The following is a 23,922-nucleotide window of genomic DNA, read 5'->3' on the forward strand; positions in this document are numbered from 1 at the left end:
CAGGGCGCAGGGCATTTCTCGCGGAATCCCGAGCGACCTCCAGCGGAACCCTAGTGTTCATCACAAGTCTATAGATCGTTTTTTTTCTTCTTTTTTCCAGATCCGATTTCTCCGTTGGTAAATGCGATTTTGGCAAAGTGAAAATTGCGGAAATCATGCAAAAAGCGCGGAAAATGGATTTTAAAAATGTGGAAATCCGTGGAATATTCACATGACTGACGCAATTGTCAAGAGAATGAGCAATCTGTTACCAGTAAGGTGAGCAGGCCTCTCTCTTCCACCCTCTCCGCACAGTAGATAAAAGGTCAATTGAATAAATAATTTTGTCTGAACATAGAATAAAGTTACGTCAATATTTCTCTTGCTCCACAACATTTACATTAGGGATGGGATGGGTGGGAGGAATGAGTGGGGGTGTTGCTGGTGGGCCGGTGTAGATTTGTATAGCAGTGATGTTGTGAGATAGGATAATCAGCAGAGTTTTACCAAAGTTATAATTTTAAAGTTTAAAGAGGGCATAAAGGGGGAAGTCAACAGGTAAGCATCAGAAAAGCCACGTTGAGGATACAAGGTTAACTGATGCATAGATTAGATACTTACCTATCAGAAGACTGTATTTCTTCACCATCCTTCATCCATTGTATTGTAATGTTAGGTTCCGAAACTTCACACTCAAAGGTGGCTTTCTTCTTTTCAGTGATTTTGATGTCTTTGATATGTTTCCTAAATTCAATTTGCCGAGCTACAAAAGAAAAAGAAATGATTAAATTCAGTGCATGGTAGGTTAAACAATGTTAATGTGATGCATATTACCAAACCAAATCATAAATAAATAATACAAGCTATTACCAGTCACATATAAAGTTGCTGCAGATGATGCTGATCCAGCAACAAAACTGTATTCAGCTGCATCACCAAAGTGAACATTCCGAATTGAAAGTGTGTGATTTGATTGCTTCGTCTTTAGTTGTGTTCTCTCAGTTGATTTGATCTCTTTACCATTCTTGAGCCACTTGTAAGTTATACCTTCAAAATTCACTGTTACTTCAAAGGTAATTGTATCTTTTTCTTGCGCATTCAAGTCCTTTAACATAGATGTAATTAAAATGGCTAAAAAAAAGAAAACCATGTATTAGCTACAAAGTCACTTGACATACATCATTAATGATTTTGATAGAACACAACCAAATGGTTACATATGCAATAATGAAAAATGAACTTTAAACATGGATATACAGTATATATCAATGAGAAAGTCTTACGTTTTACTGTCAAAGTAGCAGATATCTTGTCATTTCCACAGATAAAGGTATACTCTGCAGATTCTTCATGGCTTGTGTTCATTATAATCAGCTGATGGAGTTTGCCTTGCACAACTATTTTAAACTTGTCAGTCATTTCTATTTCCACACCATTTTTCAACCATGTGGCTGGGACATTGAAATGTGACACCTCACACTGAAAAGTTGCGGTTTTTGTCTCTGCAACTTCAATGCTCTTCATTGTCTTGGTGATATGTACAGCTTGAAATAAATTTAAATGAAAATTAGTATACAAAAATAAGTGAATCTTTTAAAATCATGGATTTATTAATTAGTTTATTTAAATTTATCTTTTGTGAAGCAGAAAAATATAGTTTCACACTCACATTCCACATAAAGTTTGGCTTTACATTCCAATTGCCCAATGATGGCAGAGTACTCGCCAACTTGTGCTGAGGAGATATTCTCCAATATTAGTTTGTGCACTTTCCTTTCTGAAATTACTTTACATTTGCTACTTGACTTAAGTTCGACATTGTTGAACATCCATTTTACTGGCACATTGTCGTGTGACACACTCAATTCAAATGTAGCTGAGGAATTTTCCATGGCAGTAATATCCTTTGGTTTCTTAATAACCTTGATAACTATTAAGACAAAACCATAGCATTATTCAATGTCTACCCATTCAGATAAACATTTCAGATGCGATTAAAATGTTAGCATGAAGAAAAAATACATACTTTAGTAACTTTAAGAACACAATTTATATAGGAAAAAAATAATGAATGAAATTGGAACAAAATAAATCATGCAATATTTTGTTAATTATTTGTAATTCTATTATTTTCAATTTTAATTAAATCTTCACTTTAGGGGAGGCACTCTAGCACTGCAGGTGATGTGGCTGCCTCTTAGCTCCAACAGATTGTGTTTGAATCTGACCTCCGGGGGGAAGGAGGGCTGTGTGTATGTGCGCGCATCGAAATTTGCATGTTCTCCCTGCCATCACATGTGCTTCAAGCTGATGCTCCAGTTTCCTCTCACGTCCCAAAGACGTGATATTTGTTACGATAGCTAGTGTTAATTGCGTGGGTGGTCAGGTAATCTGTGGGTTCTTAATGGATAAATGTGAGAGAATAGGTCAGAAGGAGATAATTGGAAGAATGGGATTGGTTTGAGAGCCACCATTGACTCCATGGGCTAAATGTTCACCCCGTAATCGTGAGAACATATTGAAAACCACTTCAGATAGCCCTTGCTTTCTCTCTCCATCCCCTCCCCCTTCCCAGTTCTCCCACTAGTCTTACTGTCTCCGACTACATTCTATCTTTGTCCTGCCCCCTCCCCTGACATCAGTCTGAAGAGGGGTCTCGACCCGAAAAGTCACCCATTCCTTCGCTCCGGAGATGCTGCCTGACCCGCTGAGTTACTCCAGCATTTTGTGTCTACCTTCGATTTAAACCAGCATCTGCAGTTCTTTCCTACACATATTAAAACCATTGAGCTAATACCCACATTATACTAAGCTACATCAGTTGGTCACATTATGTACATTTTAAACAACGCAAGACTCCTAAAACACATTGAAAATGCATGAATGCATGTATTTTTCAATAATTCTATCATTCAATATTTGCTTTACTAAATAGGATAAGTTAAGGCATAAAAGATAATAAAATTTCATTACTTACCCTCTACGTGAAGTCTGGCATTAGCTGACACTCTGCCAAGTTTGAAGGTGTACACAGATTCATCTGGGACCACACACTTCTTAATTTTAAGTGTATGTACAACCCCAACTACAGTAATCTCGAACTTGTCGCTTGTTTTGATTTCTTCCCCATTTTTAATCCATTGTGCTCCAGTAACATCAGCATGTGTAAGTTCCATCGAAAAGAATGCATCATTGGTTTCTGTGACAGTCTGATTTTTCAAGGTCTTCTTTATCTTGACAGCTGTATAAACAGAATTTTGTAAATTTATATTTACAATAAAATTTCAATCACCTTTAATTGATTACTAATTACGGTAAAGGAAAGGGGAGTGTTCTTTCTCAGTGATAATGAATTATTTTGCAAGATAAATTGCCACTTTTTAATTAAAACAAAATATATTTAAAACCTTCAGAGGTCAAACAAATTTGTGCGAAGACAAGAAACGTAGTTAACTTTTCTCCAACAACATTCCACCACCAGATACATCTTCCTCTCATCCATTTTGCAACTTCCTGTTCCCACCAAGCACTTCCATACTTCCCCTTGTAACTGTATCCATTACAAGCAAAGCAGCAATTCACTTATATTTCTTCCAAACTAATGTATACATTATGTATTCACAATGTGTTCTCCTCTACAGATGAAGAGCCAAATATAGATTGAATGATTCATTGGCAATGCCTTTGCATTCAGTCCACAGAAGCAACCTGGAGCTTCCCATTTCCTGCCATGTTAATTCTCCATCCCATTGCAAAATAACTTTTCTGTCTGTGACCTCCTACACTATTAGAACAAAATCCTGTCATCACACAGAGGGTGTTAGGTATATGGAATAAGCTGCCAGAGGAGGTAGTTGAGGCAGGTGCTATAACAACATTTAAGAAATTTGGATAGGTACATGCTTATGAAAGGTTTAGAGGGATATGGGACACAAGTGGGCAAATGGTTCTAGCTTCGATGGAACAGCTTGATTGGCATGGGCAAATTGGGCCAAAGGGCTTGTTTTCATGGCGTATGACCATGACTCTAAGACGCAATAAGGAGTAGCACCTCACCTTCCCCTGGGCACTTTACTATCTTCTGGACAAATCAAATTCTCCATCTTCAAGTAACTCACTGTCATTCTGTTTCAGAACTGGCCATTCCTGCGATAGGTCATCTGTAATATTGACTCATATTCTCTCTCCCCATTTGTTTAGGGTGTTCATAAGCTAAGGGTGTTCATAAGGTAAAGGTGTAGTCTTGATCTCCTAATCTATCTCTATGCACCCCTTGCATTTTATTTATGGCTGGAGCACTACAACACTGTAACACTACATTCTTCATTTTGGTATTTTTCTCTGCACTAACTGTTATAAATGTGTATGACTCGATTGTACTCAAGTACAGTATGATTTGATTGGATAACATACAAAGTTTTTCATTATTCATGTGACAATAATAAACACATGCAGCCCATCTTGTTAGAAATGCTATTTGCAACACATCAAGCTTTGTTTATTTTATCATTCTACATCACCCCATATCCCATTTGACCAGAGAACCACGATAACAACATAGGAAGAAGAATCTCGACCCGAAACGTCACCCATTCCTTCTCTCCAGAGATGCTGCTTGTCCCGCTGAGTTACTCCAGTAATTTGTGTCTACTTTCACTATAACTTAACCTTTGCCTCATTCTTGTCCTATTCATCTGTTCCCCATCAACTCTACAACTTAAAATTTATTTTCTTTGTTTCCTAGCTCTGACGATTGATCCACATTAAACATTAACTTTAACTTTAAACATTAACATGAAACATGAACTTTATTTCTACTTTCCCAAATGCTACCTCACCTGCAGAGCGTTTCTGTTTTTTACTTCTAACATTTGCAGGTTTTACTTGATTTTCAGACATTGTGTAATTGATTGAGTGCCTAATTTGACTGATTACTCCTTCAGGTCCTGATGTACATTTTTATTTGGATGTTTAGTCGCCGTTTGACCCAGCAAACTAAATTGTTAGCAATTCTCCCAAATAGAGAACTAACATTCCTTACACAGCATGTAAGGAGCTTGCATCAAAAAGCTCTTGGCCATAGTCACCTTGGCAACCACTGACTGTAACTGTAGTTATGGGGGAATAGTTTTGGTGAACACATCCCTTTTAAAATATAGATACAATCGAACTCTTTTAGCCCAGAGTGCACAGAGGACAAGTCTCCAACGTGAACAATCATGAGGAATAAAGTCTTCTTCTAAGCTTTTGTCTTTACTTTTCCTAGCAGCCTGCCCTATTTTAGGAAACCTTTCCTTATGCACCCAATCATGCTATAAGACAAATTCCAATTAACACAACTCTATCTAGAAGCAGACAAAATGTGGAGGGAAGAACTATAGATGCTGGTTTAAACCAAAGACAAACATAAAAACCTGGAGTAACTCAGCGAATCAGGCAGCATCTCTGGAGGAAAGGAATAGGTGTCGTTTCGGGTCGACCCTTCTTCAGACAGGGGAAAGGGAGATATAGATGGTACATAGGACAGATGAATGGAAGATATGCAAAAAGGCAACGATAATCAAGGAAAAGTGGAGCCCACATTGGTCTACTGTTGGTTGTGGGATAGGTGATAATGTGTTACGCTGACAGTGAAACTCAATGCAACGAGAGTGAAACTAGTACAACAAATAGGGTGGGAGAGGGACGGAGATAGAGGGGATACAAGGGTTACTTGAAGTTAGAGAAATCAATATTCATGCTGCTGGTTGTAAGCTGCCCAAGTAAAATATGCAATTGATTTCTGCTGAAGCCTTGGCTATCATGAAGACTTTCAGTACCTACCACATAATTTTATATTAGGAAAGAGTGTGAGGAATTTTAAAGACACTGGAAGGCAGCAGACACAAAAGCCAAATCAATTACCGACTAATCTAAAAGTGATCTTTAACCATTTTAAGCATGGACGGATGTACTATATATTATCAAATGACCATTCAAATGTGCAGCATGACATTAGCCACAGCATTCAGATATGGCAGAATACATGGCAGACAAATGCCAAATATTGCTGTATGCCGATTAATATTATGAGTTCAATATTCACCATTCTTCCAGTGAGCATAGTTTGTGTAAGCCCAACAGTCTCATCAATATGCTCCCCAGCATGGCTTATGCCTCAAATGTATGCACAGGCACGAGGGACTATTTGGACTAATTCAATATCCGCAATGCCCCAAAACTGCACACTATAAAGCTAAAATCTACGTTATCATCTGATGCATTATCTGATATAAATTTGATATTATGTTTAAAATTATAACTATAATCCAGTACTATTTTTTAATGAATAGGTCCTTCTGGTAAACATTTTTTCTATTAACAATTACATGATATGCCAATTACATTAAAAGTTTTATTTATACTCTCTGAATATAGAGAAGACATGAATAATTAGGGTATACACTGACCTTCGACTTTAAGTTTTGCAGAAGTCTTAGAACTTGCGACTTGGTATGAGTATTCAGCTGCATCTTCTGATTTAGTTATCTCAAAAATGAGACGTCGAGTGACTCCGTCCACTTCACTTCGGATAATGTCACTGTGACACATTGGTTTGCCATCCTTTAACCATCTGCCTTCAGAGGATGCATTAGCAACTGCGCACTCAAAGATGGCTTGCTGTGATTCAGCTACAATTTGATCCTTAAGTGGTCTGCTGATGGCACCCCCTGTAGATGTTCAAAAATACAGGAATGAAACATAACAAAGAAAACCAAGAACAATTTCTAAAACTTAACATACATACACATTTATACCTACAGTTACAAAAATTAACAAATGGCATTTTTGACACTGTAAAATACTTTGTTAGAAATAATGTCCAAGGGAAATGACAATGGTACTTTGTCACTCCTTTTCTGCTTTTGATAATATTTTTTTCTCAAATGCTTTTTGCACAGAAACAAGACTAATAGAACTGTCCTTCCATATCTTCTAATGCAGTGGCTTCTCTATTCTCAGAACTAAATGGATCAGTGATCCAATATCTCTTCTTCTTTAACTGTAGGCTGCTTATCAAGAATATCAGTTTATTTCTACCTCCCCAATATTTCTCAATCTCTAGCTTGCCAATGTTGTGAGAGTGCTTACCTAATGTCAATGCTTGGATGAGCTACAACTTTTTGCAACTTAATATTGGGAAAGCAAAGCTAGCTGCATAATTTTATTACTGATCCAAAACCGCTACCCAGATATTTCTAAAATTGAAGCAGAATATTTGTCATCTTGATACTTTATTCAATAACCTTTAACCGATCATCATATTCAAAATCAAGATCACAACTCCAATCTCTACCACTTTCTAAATCTCAGCATTTGCACTGAAACCTGTGGCTTTACTACTTTTCAATGCTTTTTTTCTGACTTTATCTTCTCGTTCACTATCTTCCAGAGACTTCAACTAATGAAATATTTCTCGTCCTTTCACATAATGAGTGCTATGTTCCAAATCACTCACTAAATTGGCTTCAGTCTACATTGACTTTAAAATCTCATCTTTGTCTATCCATCCATGATGTTGGTTTACTCTATTGCAAGATCTACATTCATGACAGTGTCACAAATCATGAAAATGTATTTATGTGGATATTTTCAGAAAAATTATAAAATTAATTACTTGCAAACAGAAAATATTTCCCATTTCCTTTCCTTTGTCTTTTATCTTGAATGTGAAAACATACTTGGCTCTGCCAATACTAGAAATTCTACTCATTAACAATAATACAGTTGGAATTATTTTTATCTTTAGAAATGGTCGGCATGGGCAGTTGGGCCATCCATGCCGTATGACTCTTTGACTCTAAATGTATTAAAGCAAGTAAATTTCCTTTAAAAAATTATAAAACAAAGTTTTACATTAAAATGTGTGTTTAAATTTTGCATTAAATTATATATGTGAAGAACTTAAATCAATGGTTTTCCAGTAGTTTTGAGATGAATTTGAATTATTTACTTGGGTATGCGGGTGGTAGATGGTGCACAGAATTTTTTTAATTGAATAAAAGTTTTAAATTGAATTGGTCAGAAGAGGGAGGAATGTAGAAAATCTAGGAATATGTATCAAAATGGAATTTTAAAAGTGGCTTGTTATTTCTATTCCAAGAAATAACAGAACAGAAAGATTTAGACAAATAAATGTATTTCAAAGTTTGAGGAAAGTCAATGGTGAAGGAATATGGGATGAAATGTATTTCAAGACTTGATTATCTGAAGCTAAGAGGAAAGAAACAGAGTGGCTTTGTAAAATCTATACACAAAATTCACAGATTATTCTTCCTTGCGGAAACATGGGAGTTGGACTGAGGATTCTGTAAGCAGACCAATTAGCCTTTCAGATTCTTCAGTATGAAAGTGATTTACTCAACCTCAGATGGAGAAGTAACATTAGACAATAAGAAGATTGCAGTATGCCACAAGAGGGGACAATGTGCAGCAGTACCTGGTTTATGCCAGGGTTCCTTTCCTGAGAACTATCCGTAAACTGATTTTTGCAGAGGTCAAAAATGAACTATTTAATGAGAGTCGATTTACATGAACATTTATTTATTGTGTACTCCTATGTTGTTACATCTGTACAGAATTAAAACATCCCACATCCAATGATTAGTTTGATGAGCGTAATATATCAATGAACGTTACGTTGTTTGATAAAATATATTTCAAGTGTCAATAGAGGAGATTTGCCATGTCATTTTCCAAAGCAAATCTCTTACTGTGTTCTTAAGTCCCTGATTACTGCAAGAAAGTTACAAGTAAACAGATTTATTTTAGACAACTTTAGATAGCTCCTCTGTCCCTCCCTTCCCCTCCTCCTTCCCAGATCTCCCTCTATCTTCCTGTCTCCACCTATATCCTTCCTTTGTCCCGCCCCCCTGACATCAGTCTGAAGAAGGGTCTCGACCCGAAACGTCACCCATTCCTTCTCTCCCGAGATGCTGCCTGACCTGCTGAGTTACTCCAGCATTTTGTGAATAAATCGATTTGTACCAACATCTGCAGTTATTTTCTTATAGATTTATTTTGAAGACTGCTTGTCTTTTGAATTAACTAATGGCTACTACCCCTTTTACAAAACAAAGATATTTGCGTTTCTGTGACTAACTTTCTTGCCTTGAAAATGCTTTGAAAATTTATGGGTGAATTTCCATAGCCAGATTATATATACGTGCAGAAATATATACGTGCAGAAATTTGAAAGCATGATCAACTGAGGTGACCAGTGGTTGGAAGAAAATTCTTTCATTATACATAGAGAAAGAAAGTCCATGCCTAGCTTTCAAGAGAACAGGCTTCTCAAGAGAATTGGGATGTCTGAACAAGTATTAATGAAGATATTGAAAAAAAACATTTAGTTATATACATTATATATTGATATACATTCATGAAATATATTTTATATATTCATAAAATAAAATTCTTAATATTTTATGCCAGCTATCTTAATTTGATTATAAAACATTTTTTTAAACATGAGTAATTAGTTTATCATCTTGATTGTACTTGATGAGGGTTAAGCAAACCATTAGTGATGCCATTTTTAATTTCAACTAATCAAATTAGCAAATATCATAAACAAATGTTAAATAATGTGCACTCTAGCTATTTTCATTGCATAGTTCTAACAACTAGGGCTATCTGGACATTTACAATATTTAGAATAAGCTTTCAATTTATCTCCATGAAGAGATGGCCATGATTTTTAACATTGTTAAATTAACATAATATTAAAGAATGGTTTTGTACCTGAAACAGTAAGGTTTGCTTTTGATGTATTTTCACCAGCCATAAATGTGTATTTCCCTTCGTCGTCTTTCATTACATTCAGTATAGTCAATTTGTAAAGTTTGCCTTTTGCTTCCACCTTACATTTAGGACCCGTTTTGAGCTCCTGTTTTCCAAATATCCAAGCTACATCAATCCCAGCATGAGACAACTTTGCTTCAAATGTAATATTCTGTGTCTCTGAGCATGTCATATCGTTTAGTCCTCTAATAATTTGAATTCCTATACAAAAAGATACAGATCCAAGTTTCAGAAAACAATCTTTTCAACAAACAAAGGTGCAAGTTCTTAAACAACTTCATAATAATTTGGCACATACTTTCAATTGTTAGGTTGCAACTTGTTTCAGTTTTGCCAATGACAAGTTTGTAGCATCCTTCATCTGAGGCAAATGATCTGTTGATCACCAAGCGCTGTTTAGCCCCTTTCGCAACAGTTTGTATCCGATTACCAAACTGAATTGGTTGATCATTAAAGTACCATTTCACAGAAGTAATATGTGCAACTGAAACTTTGCACTCCAAAACTGCTTTTGTTCCCTCAAGAGATGTTTGATCTTTAAGAGGGATCACAATATCAATACCTGGAAAATAAATAAAATATATTTGTCATTATTTTTCGGAAATCTCTGGATGGCACAAATGTCCCTTATTACTCCATGAAAAAACTATACAGATGCTAAAAAATATGAATACTTACACTGAACAGTTAAATGTCCAGATGTTGAGAGGTCAAAATAAGTAGCAAGAAATGAATATTTGCCAGCATCTTCTTTAGTTGCATCCTCAATCAGCAACATGTGTGATGTTTTATCTATAACAATGTGAATACGTTCATTAGCTTGGATTTCTTGGCCATCTTTCTGCCAAATACCTACAACATTTTCTTGAGAGAATTTTACTTCAAGTTGAGCAATATCGCCTTCACAAACAGTCTGATCTCCAAGCTCTTGAAGAATCGTCACGGCACGTGCTGAAAATACCAAAGATGTCTTTGTCAATAAAGTCTTGATAATATTTTTTAAACCTGATAAATTTACATCCTCTAAACAAATATCAGTGCATATCAGAAAACACAAAAAGGTGTACTTTAACTTACGTTTCATTTTCAGATTGCAACTTGACTTTTTGTCATGTACTACAAAACTGTAACGACCCTGATCTTCCCTGGCAACATCCTTAACTGTCAGAGTGTGCCGACCACGACGAGAAGAAATTGAGTACTTGCTGCTTGAACAGATCTCTTTATCTTCCTTATACCATTTTCCTTCAGCATCTTCAGATGAAACAGCACATTCCAATTCACCAGAGAATGACTCTGGCACTTCTATATCTGAAAGCTCTTCAATTAATTCAATGATAGTTCCTAAGGCAGATAACATATAAGTTTTAAGTAATTTCATCATTGCAGTTTTTAATATCTTGACTCACATAATGACATTACATATTGCAGTTTATAAATCTCGCACTCAGTAGAAAGCTATGCTTAAATGTTATGGATCAAAGACATGGGACAACATTACATTATAAATTCTTGACAAGAGTATTCTTTTGAATAGGAATCTGTGATCCATAAAGGCATCGTATGCCAATAATATGGCAATATGTACGGAAATAACATGTATTTATATAACACCATGTGTAAGATATTCCAAGGCAATGCGGCACAGTGGTAGAGTTGCTACCTCACAGCTAATGCAGCGTCGGAGATCCGGGTTCGATCCTAACTACAGGTGCTGTCTGTACGGAGTTTGTACATTCTCCCCGTGACCTGTGTGGGTTTTCTCCGATATCTTCGGTTTCCTCCCACACTCCAAAGACGTATAAGTATGTAGGTAAATTGGCTTGGTATAAATGTCAAATTGTCCCTAATGTGTGTAGGATGGTGTTAATATGCGGGGATCGCGAGTCGGCGTGGACCGGTGGGCCAAAGGGCCTGTTTCCACACTGTATCTCAAAACTAAACCAAACAAGAGAATTAGGGCAAAGTTAAATCCCAGGCTGCATAAGGTGATGCAAGGACACTGGACAGGTGTCAACCTGTAACCTTCCAAAAACTCAAATTCTGGCTGCATGCATCCCAGCTAACTCATTAACTATCTGGACCCAAAAGCAGTAGAATCCCCTTTTTAAACTATGCTGTTGCCTGGGTCCCATTCCTCTCACTCTGTTTTACTTTGAAAAAGTAAAACAATATTGATATGCAACTTAAGCTTTTTCTCACCTTCCACAATAAGCTTAGCTGTTGATTTTATTGAAGAATCTTCAACAAGGGCACAAGTATATTCTGCAGCATCGTTCATATTAATGGTCAATACAGACAATAAATGAATTTTCCGATCAGAATGCATTCGGTATTTGTCACCAGAAAAGATTTGCACATCATTCTTAAACCACTGTACTTTAATAAATGGTTCCGATAATTCACATTCAAAGGTTGCCATGGTATCTTTCTCTTTTGCATTGACATCATCAAGCTCCTCAGAAAATGTGATCACTTGTTTGGCTGTAGAGCAAAATTGAAAATGAAGTAAATACAAAGTGATTCCTAAAAACAAAATAAAGAGTTTAATACCCAAAGTAAAGTACCTTGTACAAGCAGAAAAGCGTGGCTTGAGATTTCACCAACAACATTGATTGCTTTTACCATTATACTGGCAGAATCTTCAGGTATGACATTTCTAATTACAAGTTCACAAACATTGTCTTCAGGCCAGTACCAATAGATTCGTTCAGTTTTTTCAATCTTCACACCATTTTTAAACCATTGGCATTCAGGGTCTGGCTTGCCAACAACTCTGACACGGAAATGACCTTCATCTCCAATAGCTAGAGTCAGACTCTGAATGCGCTCTAAAATTTTGGGAGCCTCCATACTTGGCGATAATTGAATCTTATCAGGTTTAAAAGTTAGTATCGTGACTGTGCCTTCAGGAGGAGGTAATTTCTTCTCCTCCTCAGATACTTGTTTGGTCCAATGGAGAAGTTCTTCCTTTCTTTTTCTCAGCATATCTTCATAAACTTCATCTCGTCTACGCGATTTGAGTTCAACCGCTGTTATAGCTTCATAATAACCTTCCTCCTTTCGACGTTTAAACTTGCCTCGCAATTCTTCCGTTTCCTCTGTTAATTTTTCATGAACAATTCTTTCAGTCTTTTTAAGCTTTATCAATTCTTTAGCTGCAGCATCTGTTGTTTTATCTACTTTTACAACTTCAAAGAATGGCTTGGCTGGTTCTGAAATGCTGGTTTCAACTTTCTGTTCAGGAGCTCGCCGCAAGACAGATCTGAAATCTTCTCTTTCATTGATTTCTAGTTTCACTGTGTGTTCCACAACCCCCTCAGGATTTTCTGCTGTAACTTTGACATTACCTGAATCATAGGATTTGCTATCAACAATTTCCATATAATAGATACCATCGTACCGTATTCTAAACCGTTTGCTTTTGCGGATAAGTTGTCCATTCAGATACCAGTTGACCTTTGGTTGAGGATAGCCTATGACACGACAGCGGTAACGGGCTGTTTCTCCTTCCAATACTCTTGCTGGTTCTGGAAACAATACAATTTCAGGCTTTGTTTTCTCTTTTATAAGGTCTTCTGAAACACCTGTAAGTGCACCTTCATGGGCTATCCTTTCAAGTTCTTCAATTCGCTGCATTCCCCTTCTGCCTTCAGGTAATTGTGATTCTACAACAAGGCTCTTTTCATCTTTCACAATGAGAGTAGCTGATGTCTGATCAGCACCATGCTTATTTGAGGCTCGGCAGGTGATAATACCACTATCTCGAGGATAAGCTACTTCAAAGTAAAGACTACAATATCCAAATTCATTAATCATGCGAAGTCTGTTGGCCGCAGCAAGAGGTTTACCATCATGCAACCATTCAACAATCATTGTTGGGTCACCAATTGGTGTCAGTCTGCATTCAAAATGTGCAGGCCCAAAACACTTAAGCCTCACAGAGCTAGTCTTCTTTTTGAAGTGAGGTTTCTGCTGTTTTTCCTTATCATACAGATCACCTTCCTCCCATTGTTCCTGACCATAGCGCAGATGAAGGGGTTCCAGTTCAGGCGCTGATATCTCCTTCGCCTTGTATGTTCCCTTTGGAATGATTAATCGTCTTTCTGGTTCAGGCTCAGCATATTCAAGTTCAACATTGACTTTACATCTTGTTGTGTCACGACCCGCTTTGTTAATGGCAGTTGCAGTATACCACGCAGCATCATAACTAACTGCAGAGTCAATTTTGAGTGTACCTTCTCCTTTAGTACCTTCAATCCTAAAATATAAGCAAGCAAACATTATAAGGGGATAAATGTAACAAATGTACTTATGCATATTAACATTTTACTATCAGAATTGCAATATACTTACTTGATATGAGGATACTTATGCTGGGCAATAATATCACTGTTTTTCAGCCATACAATATCAGGGTTTGGATTTCCAACAGCTTTTACTCCCATTGCAATAGGGGCACCTTCTTTGACACTGACATTTTTCAACTTTTCTTTAAACTGTGGTCTCAATAAATGTTCTTTAGCTATTAAAAAAAAAAGTTTTCAAATAAAACAACTTAAAAACTTGAATCTGCAATGACACATGCACCAAGTATAACTAAAAGATGTTTTTTAGTAAACGCAACAAATAAATATAATTTTTCACTTGTATTGTATTACAATATAAACTTGGTAAAGTAATTACTGGCATATGTTAATCTGAGATTTAATGTAGAGGTCCAAAGCTTATTAATCATTCTATTCATTTAGCCTTTCTAATCGGAGATTTGTTACAAAGGTCGATACTTTGAGTTAAGACTCAGAGCAGCTGCTATCTCATTTAATGGAGAAACTCAACCCAAGGAGTCAAATGGTCTATTTTTGACCTGTTTTTCCTTCAAGTATAGCATTTACGATATGAAGCTTTCAGACAAAATTACATTAGGTTCAACCAGGCCATTCATTTCATCTATATACCAAAACCCTCGTTTGTTTGTTCCTGAACTACAGCCAAAAAGGTACATGATAGCGTGACAATTTTAGGCCCACCTTACTCACCGTCGTCCCCTTGGTGCTAATGGAAAAGTTTCATTGAAATCGGTGTTACATTTTTTAAGTTATTGACGCTTTAAAGTTTAAATCTATCTCCTAGGGAGGGAGGGGGGAGGAAGGGGAGGAGGGAGGATAAGGGGGATGGGGTGGGGGGGAGGGGGAGGAGGGTGAGGTGGAGGATTAGGGTGAGGGGGAGGGGGAGGGTGAGGGTGAGGGTGAGGGTGAGGGTGAGGGTGAGGGGGAGGGGGAGGGGGAAGAGAGGGTGCTGCACCAACGCAGTAGAGGTTTGGGCTCAATGGGTTGACTTGGTCTAGTTGAAATGAAATCTGTTCATTCTCCCATTACACCATCCCGTGCAGAGCTTAAATCACTTTTTACATGGTATAATGAGAACTAGAGGGCAAGGTCTGGCAAACTGTTAACTTTTTTTTACAAAGTAGATATTTCCATTTTTCTGTCAGAGCAGTCTATTATATATTCTGTTCATATTTGAACTTAAAATATAACTTTCAACCAGCCTTATGCTTATCTATCATATCATATCATATATATACAGCCGGAAACAGGCCTTTTCGGCCCTCCAAGTCCGTGCCGCCCAGCGATCCCCGTACATTAACACTATCCTACACCCACTAGGGACAATTTTTACATTTACCCAGCCAATTAACCTACAAACCTGTACGTCTTTGGAGTGTGGGAGGAAACCGAAGATCTCGGAGAAAAGCCACGCAGGTCACGGGAAGAACGTACAAACTCCTTACAGTGCAGCACCCGTAGTCAGGATCGAACCTGAGTCTCCGGCGCTGCATTCGCTGTAAAGCAGCAACTCTACCACTGCGCTACCGTGCCGCGTATCTAATGCTTACATAACAGTCTTTTTCTCTTGGGTAGTTACAGAATGCTGGAGTAACTCAGTAGGTCAGGCAGCATCTCGGGGGAGAAGGAATGGGTGACGTTTCGGGTCAAGACCCTTCTTCAGACTGATGTCAGGGGAGGGGGCGGGACAAAGATAGATTGTAGTCAGAGACAGGAAGACTAGTGGGATAACTGGGAGGGGAGGGGATAGAGAGGGGAAGCAGGGAAGTTAGAGAAGTCAATGTTCATACCGCTGGGGTGTAAACTGCCCAATCGAAATATGAGGTGCTGTTCCTCCAGTTTGCGCTGGGCCTCACTCTGACAATGGAGGAGGCCCAGGACAGAAAGGTCAGATGGGGAATGGGAGGGGGAGTTGAAGTGCTAAGCCACTGGAAGATCAGGTTAGTTGAGTCGGACTGAGCGGAGGTATTCAGCGAAACGATCGCCGCGCCATTGACTTCTCTAACTTCAGGTAGTCCCTGCTTCCCCTCTCTATCCCCTCCTCCTTCCCAGTTCTCCCACTAGTCTTCCTGTCTCCAACTACATCCTATCATTGTCCCACCCTCTCCCCTATCAGTTTGAAGAGAGGTCTCGACCCGAAACGTCGCCCATTCCTTCTCTCTCGAGATGCTGCCTGACCTGCTGAGTTACTCCAGCATTTTGGGTCTACCTTCGATTTAACCCATCATCAGCAGTTTTTTTTCCTACAGTCGTTTTCTCTTGAATTGCACCAGAAACCTACTATCCCAATTCAATGCTTTCTCAGTGCCTTCTAAATAATGCACATGGAGATAAATAATATTGTAATAAACTGGTCTCTCACTGTGCAGTAATCTCAGCTCATCTGCTCAGGGCAAGGAACAAATATGTTGTTCCTTATTAATCTGCACCTGTCTGTTGGAATAAACAGTAAACATTTTCGCACAAAAGGTGGCCTCAAATCTAATTTCGATTTTTTCCATTCAATAAGATAATGAAGTTCATGTTACCTTCTACAGATAGTGTCATAGAGATAGAGGTTTTGCCAGCCCGGTTTTGTGCCACAACAGTCCATTCACCAGAATCAATTGGCAGTGCAGGAACAATGATCAGTGACTGAATTCCATCTTCTTTCACCACAATCTTGTGAGTATAATCATTCACAATCTGGTGTCCTGGATCAGAAACATATCCCATTAATTACTGAAATTCCCCATATTTCTTACATGTATCGATATGAGAATGTTCAATTCTTACCATTGTGAAACCAGAACGTCTCAGGCATGGGTCTGCCAACAACTTTTAGGTCAAATCTAGCAGTTTGCCCTTCAGAACATTTGAATGATGTAGGTTTCAGAACAAAAACGGGTTTATACAATCTCTCAAGTTGAGTTTCATCTGTATCTTCTAGCCTACGTGCTGGTGACCGACTTGGAGATCGAGGAGACACGGATCTAGGGAAAGGGAATAAACAATTAATGTTAACTTTTTTATTTTGAAATCACACACTGATTAACTTTGCAAATGTCCAATTGCAACAGAATATAAAACAATGTTTGCAATCTATACAAAGAGAGAATGATTAATAAATTACCGCATTCTTCTCATCATTTCTGTAGTTGATAAATAAGTCTGGGTTGCTGGAACACCAACAGGTTCTATGAACAGCTTTCCAGAGCAAATGGCATTTCCCTTGATGTTGCTGGCCAACACTGTGTAGATGCCCTCATCCTCTGGCAAAATTGTCGAAATTCGCAGATTCGCTTTGCCATTCTGAGAAGTCTCCATGATATAGTGATCCCCATGTTTCAGGCGCCTACCATCTTTGAACCAGACAATCTAAAGAAAACATAAATGTATACCATCTGGATATAACTCATTAAAATTACATTATGCAAAATATATTAAATATACATTTTATCCAAATATAATGATCTTGCATTGTAGCATATAGAACATGCAGCACAGGACACCCCTCAGCCCACAATGCCGAACCTGTTGCGAAATTAAATTAAATCCTTTATGCCGCCAAGAACTCCATATCCCAGCACATTCATGTGGCCATCTAAAAGTCTCTTAAATGCTACTCTCATATCTGCTTCCACCACCATGTCTGGCAGCACCTATAACTTCCTGTGTAAAGAACTTGCCCTACACATCTCTTTTAAAATTTCTCCATCTTACTTTAAAGCTCTGCCCTCTTGTATTTGACATTTCCACCTGGGGTAAAGAATCTGACTGTTGACCCTGTCGATTCCTCTCATAATTTTCTGAATTTCTATTACATGTCCCCTCTGCCTCTGACATTCCAGAGAAAATAATCCAAGTTTGTCAAACTGCTCCTTACAGCTATTACTCTCACAGTATCTCTCAGGATACTGGAAACCTCTAATACATCTTCTCCAAAGCTTCCACATCCTTCCTGTAATGAGGTGACCAGAACTGCACATATTACTCCAAATGCAGCCTAACCAAAGTCCTATAAAATTGCGACATGACATCCTGCTTCTTAAACTCAATGCTCATATTTGGATTCTAATGCAAATATTGCTCACCTTAGGCAATGGATGGCCAGATAATTTACAATGGAAGGTAACACCCATTCCATCAAGAATTCTGTAACTTTTCACTGTTGAAACAAATCCTGGTTCAATGGATTCTTCAGGAGAAATATCTAACATCATTTCTTCGCCATCTTCTTCAAGAAGTTCTTCTAAAGTTATTCTGATGATTCGCAATTCAATTTCTTTAATAAGTCTTTCTTCAAATGAAGAAATCTGGTACTCCTGGAAAAGTGAATAGATTTAATTTCAACAGATGTTACCTCATAGGGTAAAATATGACAAATAAGCAAAACATGAAATAGAAATTATTTAACCAGCACTTACTAAGGACATTAAAATGCACACAGAACATAACAAAACAACATGAAACCATTTGAATATATCGATGTGATAAAAAGCAAACCATTTTCCAAACAGATTTTCAGGGGTATTTTGATGCAGGCTTTACTAGAAATTAGTTGGAAAATCACAGCATAAAAAATAGACAAAGAAAAAAATTTAGCAGCATAAATTTAAAGCAAAGGACAAAGTTAGTTTAAACACTGTTTGGAAAGAGGAGTTCAAAGTGGTGCTCCCAAATATGAGCACTACATCCATTTTTACTCTCAATGTATTCAATAAAATTCTGATAATTCAGCATTTGTGGGTCTTTGGTGGTTGTTGGAATGGTAGATTTTCTAGACTATTGGATATTACTCCCATTAATACCACTAACATACCTTTAATTTATATTTTTTAGATGTTATACAGATGTTAAATAAAAATTATGCAGTTGCATAAATAAAGTTTCCAGTGAACTCAGCGAGTTTACAGGGAAGTAGAAAACAATGCACTCGTGAGACTGTTGCTGACCTACCAGATTTCCATATAATTAAAAAGCAGATCAGTCAGATGCATAATCATGGATGATTTAGAATTACCAACTGAATAAAAATAGAGACCTTGACAAAAAGTGAAGAGGATTATAAGAGCAGGCACATAAGCAGAAAGGGCAAAATGTGGTAGCTATAAAAAACAGAGATGCACAATAGACTGTAATGCATATTGAAAAAAGAGTGTATTTTAGTTGCAGAGACGAACTGCAAGTTCCATTAAAGAGGCCAGTCACCTATCCCAAAATGTAATAATGTGAAACTATTTTAATGTGTTGATGTGATAAAAAGGAATTCAGTTCACATACAGATTTTCAGAAGTATTTGAACAAAGGTTTTATAGAAACCTGGGAGAAATTACAGCATTTAAAAAACACAGAAAATAGAAAACGAGGTTGCCTATTCTAAAGTGACATCCTGATACAATTTGGCAAATTTAAAGTGAAACCACAGAATGCCTGACCAACAGTAAAACAGTTCACAAGGAGGAATTGCAACTATGGAAGGTAGTGTGCACTTGAGCACTCCTATTCTTGTTGATCCAAATAAATAGTTCAGTTATTATTCTGGAGCTCCTTCAATGGTAAAATTGGTTGGTTGTGTTCACTCTGTGTGCTCCTGCAAGATTTGTCCTTAAATAGGAACTGGAGGTCCTATATAGAGCCCAGGATCAGAGTTTGAATGTTAAATAGGGTCAAACACCTGAAACCAGTGGATAGTTTGTCCACTCACAGGCCTTACTCTTATAATCCTCTTCAGTTTTTGAAAATATCTCAATTTTTGTGCAGATGGTAATTCCAATTAATCTATGCAGTATCACAGGTAATACTGCATAGATGCTATACAGTATTACATAGTATCTGCATTACTATTGTGAGAGAATGAGTGCCAACAAATATTCTAATTGAAGCAGAGATAACTGATAAAAAGGTTATTGTTGTGACAAATAAATATTTTTTACTCTCCATAGATGTCCTACAACTACTAACTATTTACAGCATTTTCAATTTTTACGCCAACATGACTTGTCCTTGAATACTGATTACAATAATTGATTTGCTCAACCAATCATGCATCTGTACCTGTGATTTCGTCTCCTCTCAGTCATCTCCATTGCTAAGGTCCCAATTTTTACTCAAGAAAACAAAACTCGCCCTATCACAGACATTCCCCATGTTTTTTCCTTCCCTCCCCCTTACTCTCGTCACCTGTATCTATTCATTTTCCTAGTTCTGGCAAAGAATCGCAGAACCAAAATGCTGAGTTTCTTATTCATACAGTGAACAAAAGGTTTTTCCTATCACCTGATTTAGCTAGATTTCACCAAGTTTCATTAGACCTCATTCAATTATCTAGAACAGCGCACCTGACAGAATGATCCTATATCCTTGATACTCCGTTACCAAGCATCTCTATGAAAGCATCTTCCTGTACCCTCACCTACAACAAACAAGCAGCCCAAAAACATTGTCACCAAAAATATTCAAATAATTCAACTGCTTCTGGTTACTCCATTTACTTGCTCATCCACATGAAAGCATCCACCTCAAAATGCTCCCTCTACTCCAATTCTGAACTGTTGTATTTATTTTTTCATTCCTCTTTTCTCCATTTCCTGTTCCTTTCATCCTATTTCTGCCAAAATTGTAATTATTCACTTTTCAACTTCAGCAGGGTTACAGTTTCAGGTTAAAGATCCTTCATTAGTTCTTAAACCACTGTTCTGTTAAACCAAGGGGATGCTGAACATTCAAAGCAGAAGTTTCAGAAGTGATAAAGGGTCTTCAACCTGAAACATTAATGCTATTTTACCATCTATGAATGCTTCATGACTTATTAAGTATTTCCTATTGAGTATTTTCTATTTCTATTTCATATATCCAGTATCTAAAGATTTTTGATTTTACAAAAAAGACAATGTATCTTTTTCACTAATTATTTTCCCAACAACTGTCCCAGGTAAGGGAAAATATTCACAACCTTATCATAACTCTGAATTATTCAAGCCCTTGACTTCTTCAAAACCTACCACCATAGTTTCTTCATCTCCATGCTTATCACATGGACCCGTCTTTTTTAATGTATACTTATAAACCTGTTCCTTTTTGTGCATTCCCAATGCTTTCACCACATTAATGATGACTGTGGCTTCAACTATTTGGACGACAAAGACTAAATTTGCACTTTGACTTTTAAGCCTCCACACCTACTTTAAGGCTCTTCTCAGAACAAAACCCTCACCCTTTCAAATTGTTCCTTCAGCTCAGCATCTTTTTTCCCCTAGTTTTCCAGGCCTTTCGGTCCACCGAGTCCACGCAGACCAGCGATCCCCACACACTAACATTATTCTACACTAGGGACAATTTACAATTTTACCAAAGCCAAGTAACCTACAAACCTGTACGTCTTTAGAGTATGGGAGGAAATCGGAGCACCCGAAGAAAACCCACAAAGATCATGGGGAGAACGTACAAACTCCGTATGGACAGCACCCATGGTCAGGATTGAACCCGGGTCTCTGGAAATGTAAGGCAGCAATACTCTACTGTTGCGCCACTGTGCCGCCCCAATATGGATTCAATTTTAATTGCCAGGTATAGCCTGTAGACACAATTGCTGTATACTGCCTGTAAATTTTGCTCTCATCATATAAAGTTAATAGCCACATTAGTGGTGAATCCCACATTATGACCATTTGGGATATGGAAATTTGTCCTTATGGAATTCATAGAACACGACCCCCAAAAATCCAAGATATAGAATAAAATGTGCTTTTATGGTTAAAAATAATCTCAACGTGCAAAAGAAAAGTAATTAGGTCCATTTTATTTTTTCAACTGTCATTTCTTGATGTATTTGCCAATAATTTGGCAGATTTTTTGGTTCATTTTGCAGACTTGTTTCTGTAATTGCGTCATTTTTAAATATCTCCCCCCTTCTCCTCCCCCCACTCCATCCCCCTCATCCTCCTCCCCCTCCCTCCCTCAGAGATAGATTTAAATTTTAAAATGTGAATAACTTAAAAAATATAACACCGATTTCAATGAAACTTCTTCCATTAGCACCAAAGGGACAATGGTGAGTAAGGTGGGCCTAAAATTGTCAGGCTATTGTGTACCGTTTTGGCTGTAGTTCAGGAACAAACAAACGAGAGTTTTAGTACATAGATATCATTCAGATTTTTAACATGACAAATTATCTGAGATATGTTCAGGCAAATAAATTAGAAAATAAATCTTGCCTGGTCAGTTATCATCATGGTTGCAGTTTTTCCCATCTTCTTCCTGATTAGTGCTTGTTCTTTGTCATATTCCGTCATTGAAATCACTGGTGCTACGTCTGCAACTTTCGGTTCTTGAACATGCTCTGTTACTAATTCTGTCTGATAAATAACTTCCTGGTGCTCAGTTAGGTAAAGCTCATAATTAGCTAAAAAGACAGGGATACACATTAATTGTAAATTATGTATTAACTACTTAAATGTTAACCAAAGCTTGCTTGGTATCATCCCTTTGAATGTAGTTTCACACCCTTTTATCGACAATTCACATTTTAGGCCCGCACAGTCTACGGATATCAGATATACAATTAAAATTTCAGATCATATCAAGTAACATTCACTGTGTTCTGATGACCTATTAACCATCAGATTACTAATTACATAATACTAAATTTACAACGGCCTATTCCCATGTTATTCTTTTCAACATCCTAATATAGAAAACATCTATTTCACGCTCGAAGGATGAGACATTTAGTTGGAATCAGAATGAATCAAAATCAATCTTAAACACAGACAATTTGGCTCAGCACATTTGTGATGGTTCTTTGGTAGTGCCAGAAGTATAGAGTTCAGTATGAAAATATTAATTGTGAGACAAGGCAAATGAATTTCCAACAAATAGTGGGATCTTTCATGATATGCATGAAGAAAGGGACCTTGGAGTAAATATTTAGTTTCTTAAAAAGGCAGCAGGACAAGGCAATAAGGAGTTTCAAATAACACAATGGATGGTTTATTTTGTTAGCAAAGGCACAGAATATAAAAATTGAGAGGTTATGGTCTAATAGTGTACAACACTAACTGTAAAGTTCTGGTGAGACAGAATTGGGAAAATGCCTTTGCACTGATAATGGTGGAGAAGAAACCTGCAACGATATTGCGTGGACTGGAAAATTGCTGCCATGAGGAAAGATTAGATAAGTTAGGGTTTCTGTCTTTGGAATGGAGGAAGCCAGAATGTACAAAATTCTGAGGGTCTAGTTGGTGTAAATCAGAACAACCCATTTCTCTTAGTGAAGTAAAAACTGAAAGAATGAAAGCAGTTGTTAGAAGTATTAGAAGAGATCTGAAAAAAAGCTTTCACCAATTCATGGGGATCTGGAATGTATTGTTTGAAAGCTTCCTTTTAATAGCTATAATCAACCACGTCACATTTGAAATGTACAGAGATGCTCATTAAAAAGCTTAGACATCCAACGCTAGGGTCGTAGTGCTGGATGATGCTTTTCGACTGGGTGCTGGATGATCCTTTTCAGTTATGATGGGTCAAATGGCCTCTTTTTAAGTGGTGTTCCTAATGATTCCTATTATCTACAATTGTACAACCAGAAATCACTCACAAAAAAATATGGTTATTAAAAGAGAAAATGAACAAATACCCACAGTGAAATAATTAGATATCAACAGTTAATAAACTAAGTTTATTCTTTGAGATATGTTTTAACCTTATTTTATAAATGGAACATAATTTTAACCAAGTAGTAAAAACACAGAACTTTTAAGTTAATTTAATT

General features: G+C 37.3%; 1 protein-coding gene across 1 annotated transcript in view; it reads right to left on the bottom strand.

Moving 5' to 3' along the window:
* The window catches only part of ttn.2 (titin, tandem duplicate 2), a 314,983-nt gene that overhangs the window by 272,473 nt on the left and 18,588 nt on the right, over nt 1-23,922 (bottom strand). The window contains exons 16-33 of the mRNA XM_078404016.1: nt 22,367-22,554; nt 18,245-18,475; nt 17,284-17,528; nt 16,947-17,143; nt 16,700-16,864; nt 14,179-14,347; nt 12,390-14,083; nt 12,025-12,306; nt 10,900-11,166; nt 10,501-10,773; nt 10,121-10,384; nt 9,763-10,023; nt 6,429-6,689; nt 2,957-3,220; nt 1,649-1,909; nt 1,263-1,523; nt 850-1,110; nt 601-742 (exon numbers count right to left, since the gene is read on the bottom strand). Of these exons, the coding sequence (XP_078260142.1) occupies nt 601-742; nt 850-1,110; nt 1,263-1,523; nt 1,649-1,909; nt 2,957-3,220; nt 6,429-6,689; nt 9,763-10,023; nt 10,121-10,384; nt 10,501-10,773; nt 10,900-11,166; nt 12,025-12,306; nt 12,390-14,083; nt 14,179-14,347; nt 16,700-16,864; nt 16,947-17,143; nt 17,284-17,528; nt 18,245-18,475; nt 22,367-22,554 (5,686 nt within the window). The remainder of the gene's footprint in view (nt 1-600; nt 743-849; nt 1,111-1,262; nt 1,524-1,648; nt 1,910-2,956; nt 3,221-6,428; nt 6,690-9,762; nt 10,024-10,120; nt 10,385-10,500; nt 10,774-10,899; nt 11,167-12,024; nt 12,307-12,389; nt 14,084-14,178; nt 14,348-16,699; nt 16,865-16,946; nt 17,144-17,283; nt 17,529-18,244; nt 18,476-22,366; nt 22,555-23,922) is intronic.

Source organism: Rhinoraja longicauda, chromosome 8 (genome assembly GCF_053455715.1).
Source record: "Rhinoraja longicauda isolate Sanriku21f chromosome 8, sRhiLon1.1, whole genome shotgun sequence".
NCBI classification, from domain to species: domain Eukaryota; kingdom Metazoa; phylum Chordata; class Chondrichthyes; order Rajiformes; family Arhynchobatidae; genus Rhinoraja; species Rhinoraja longicauda.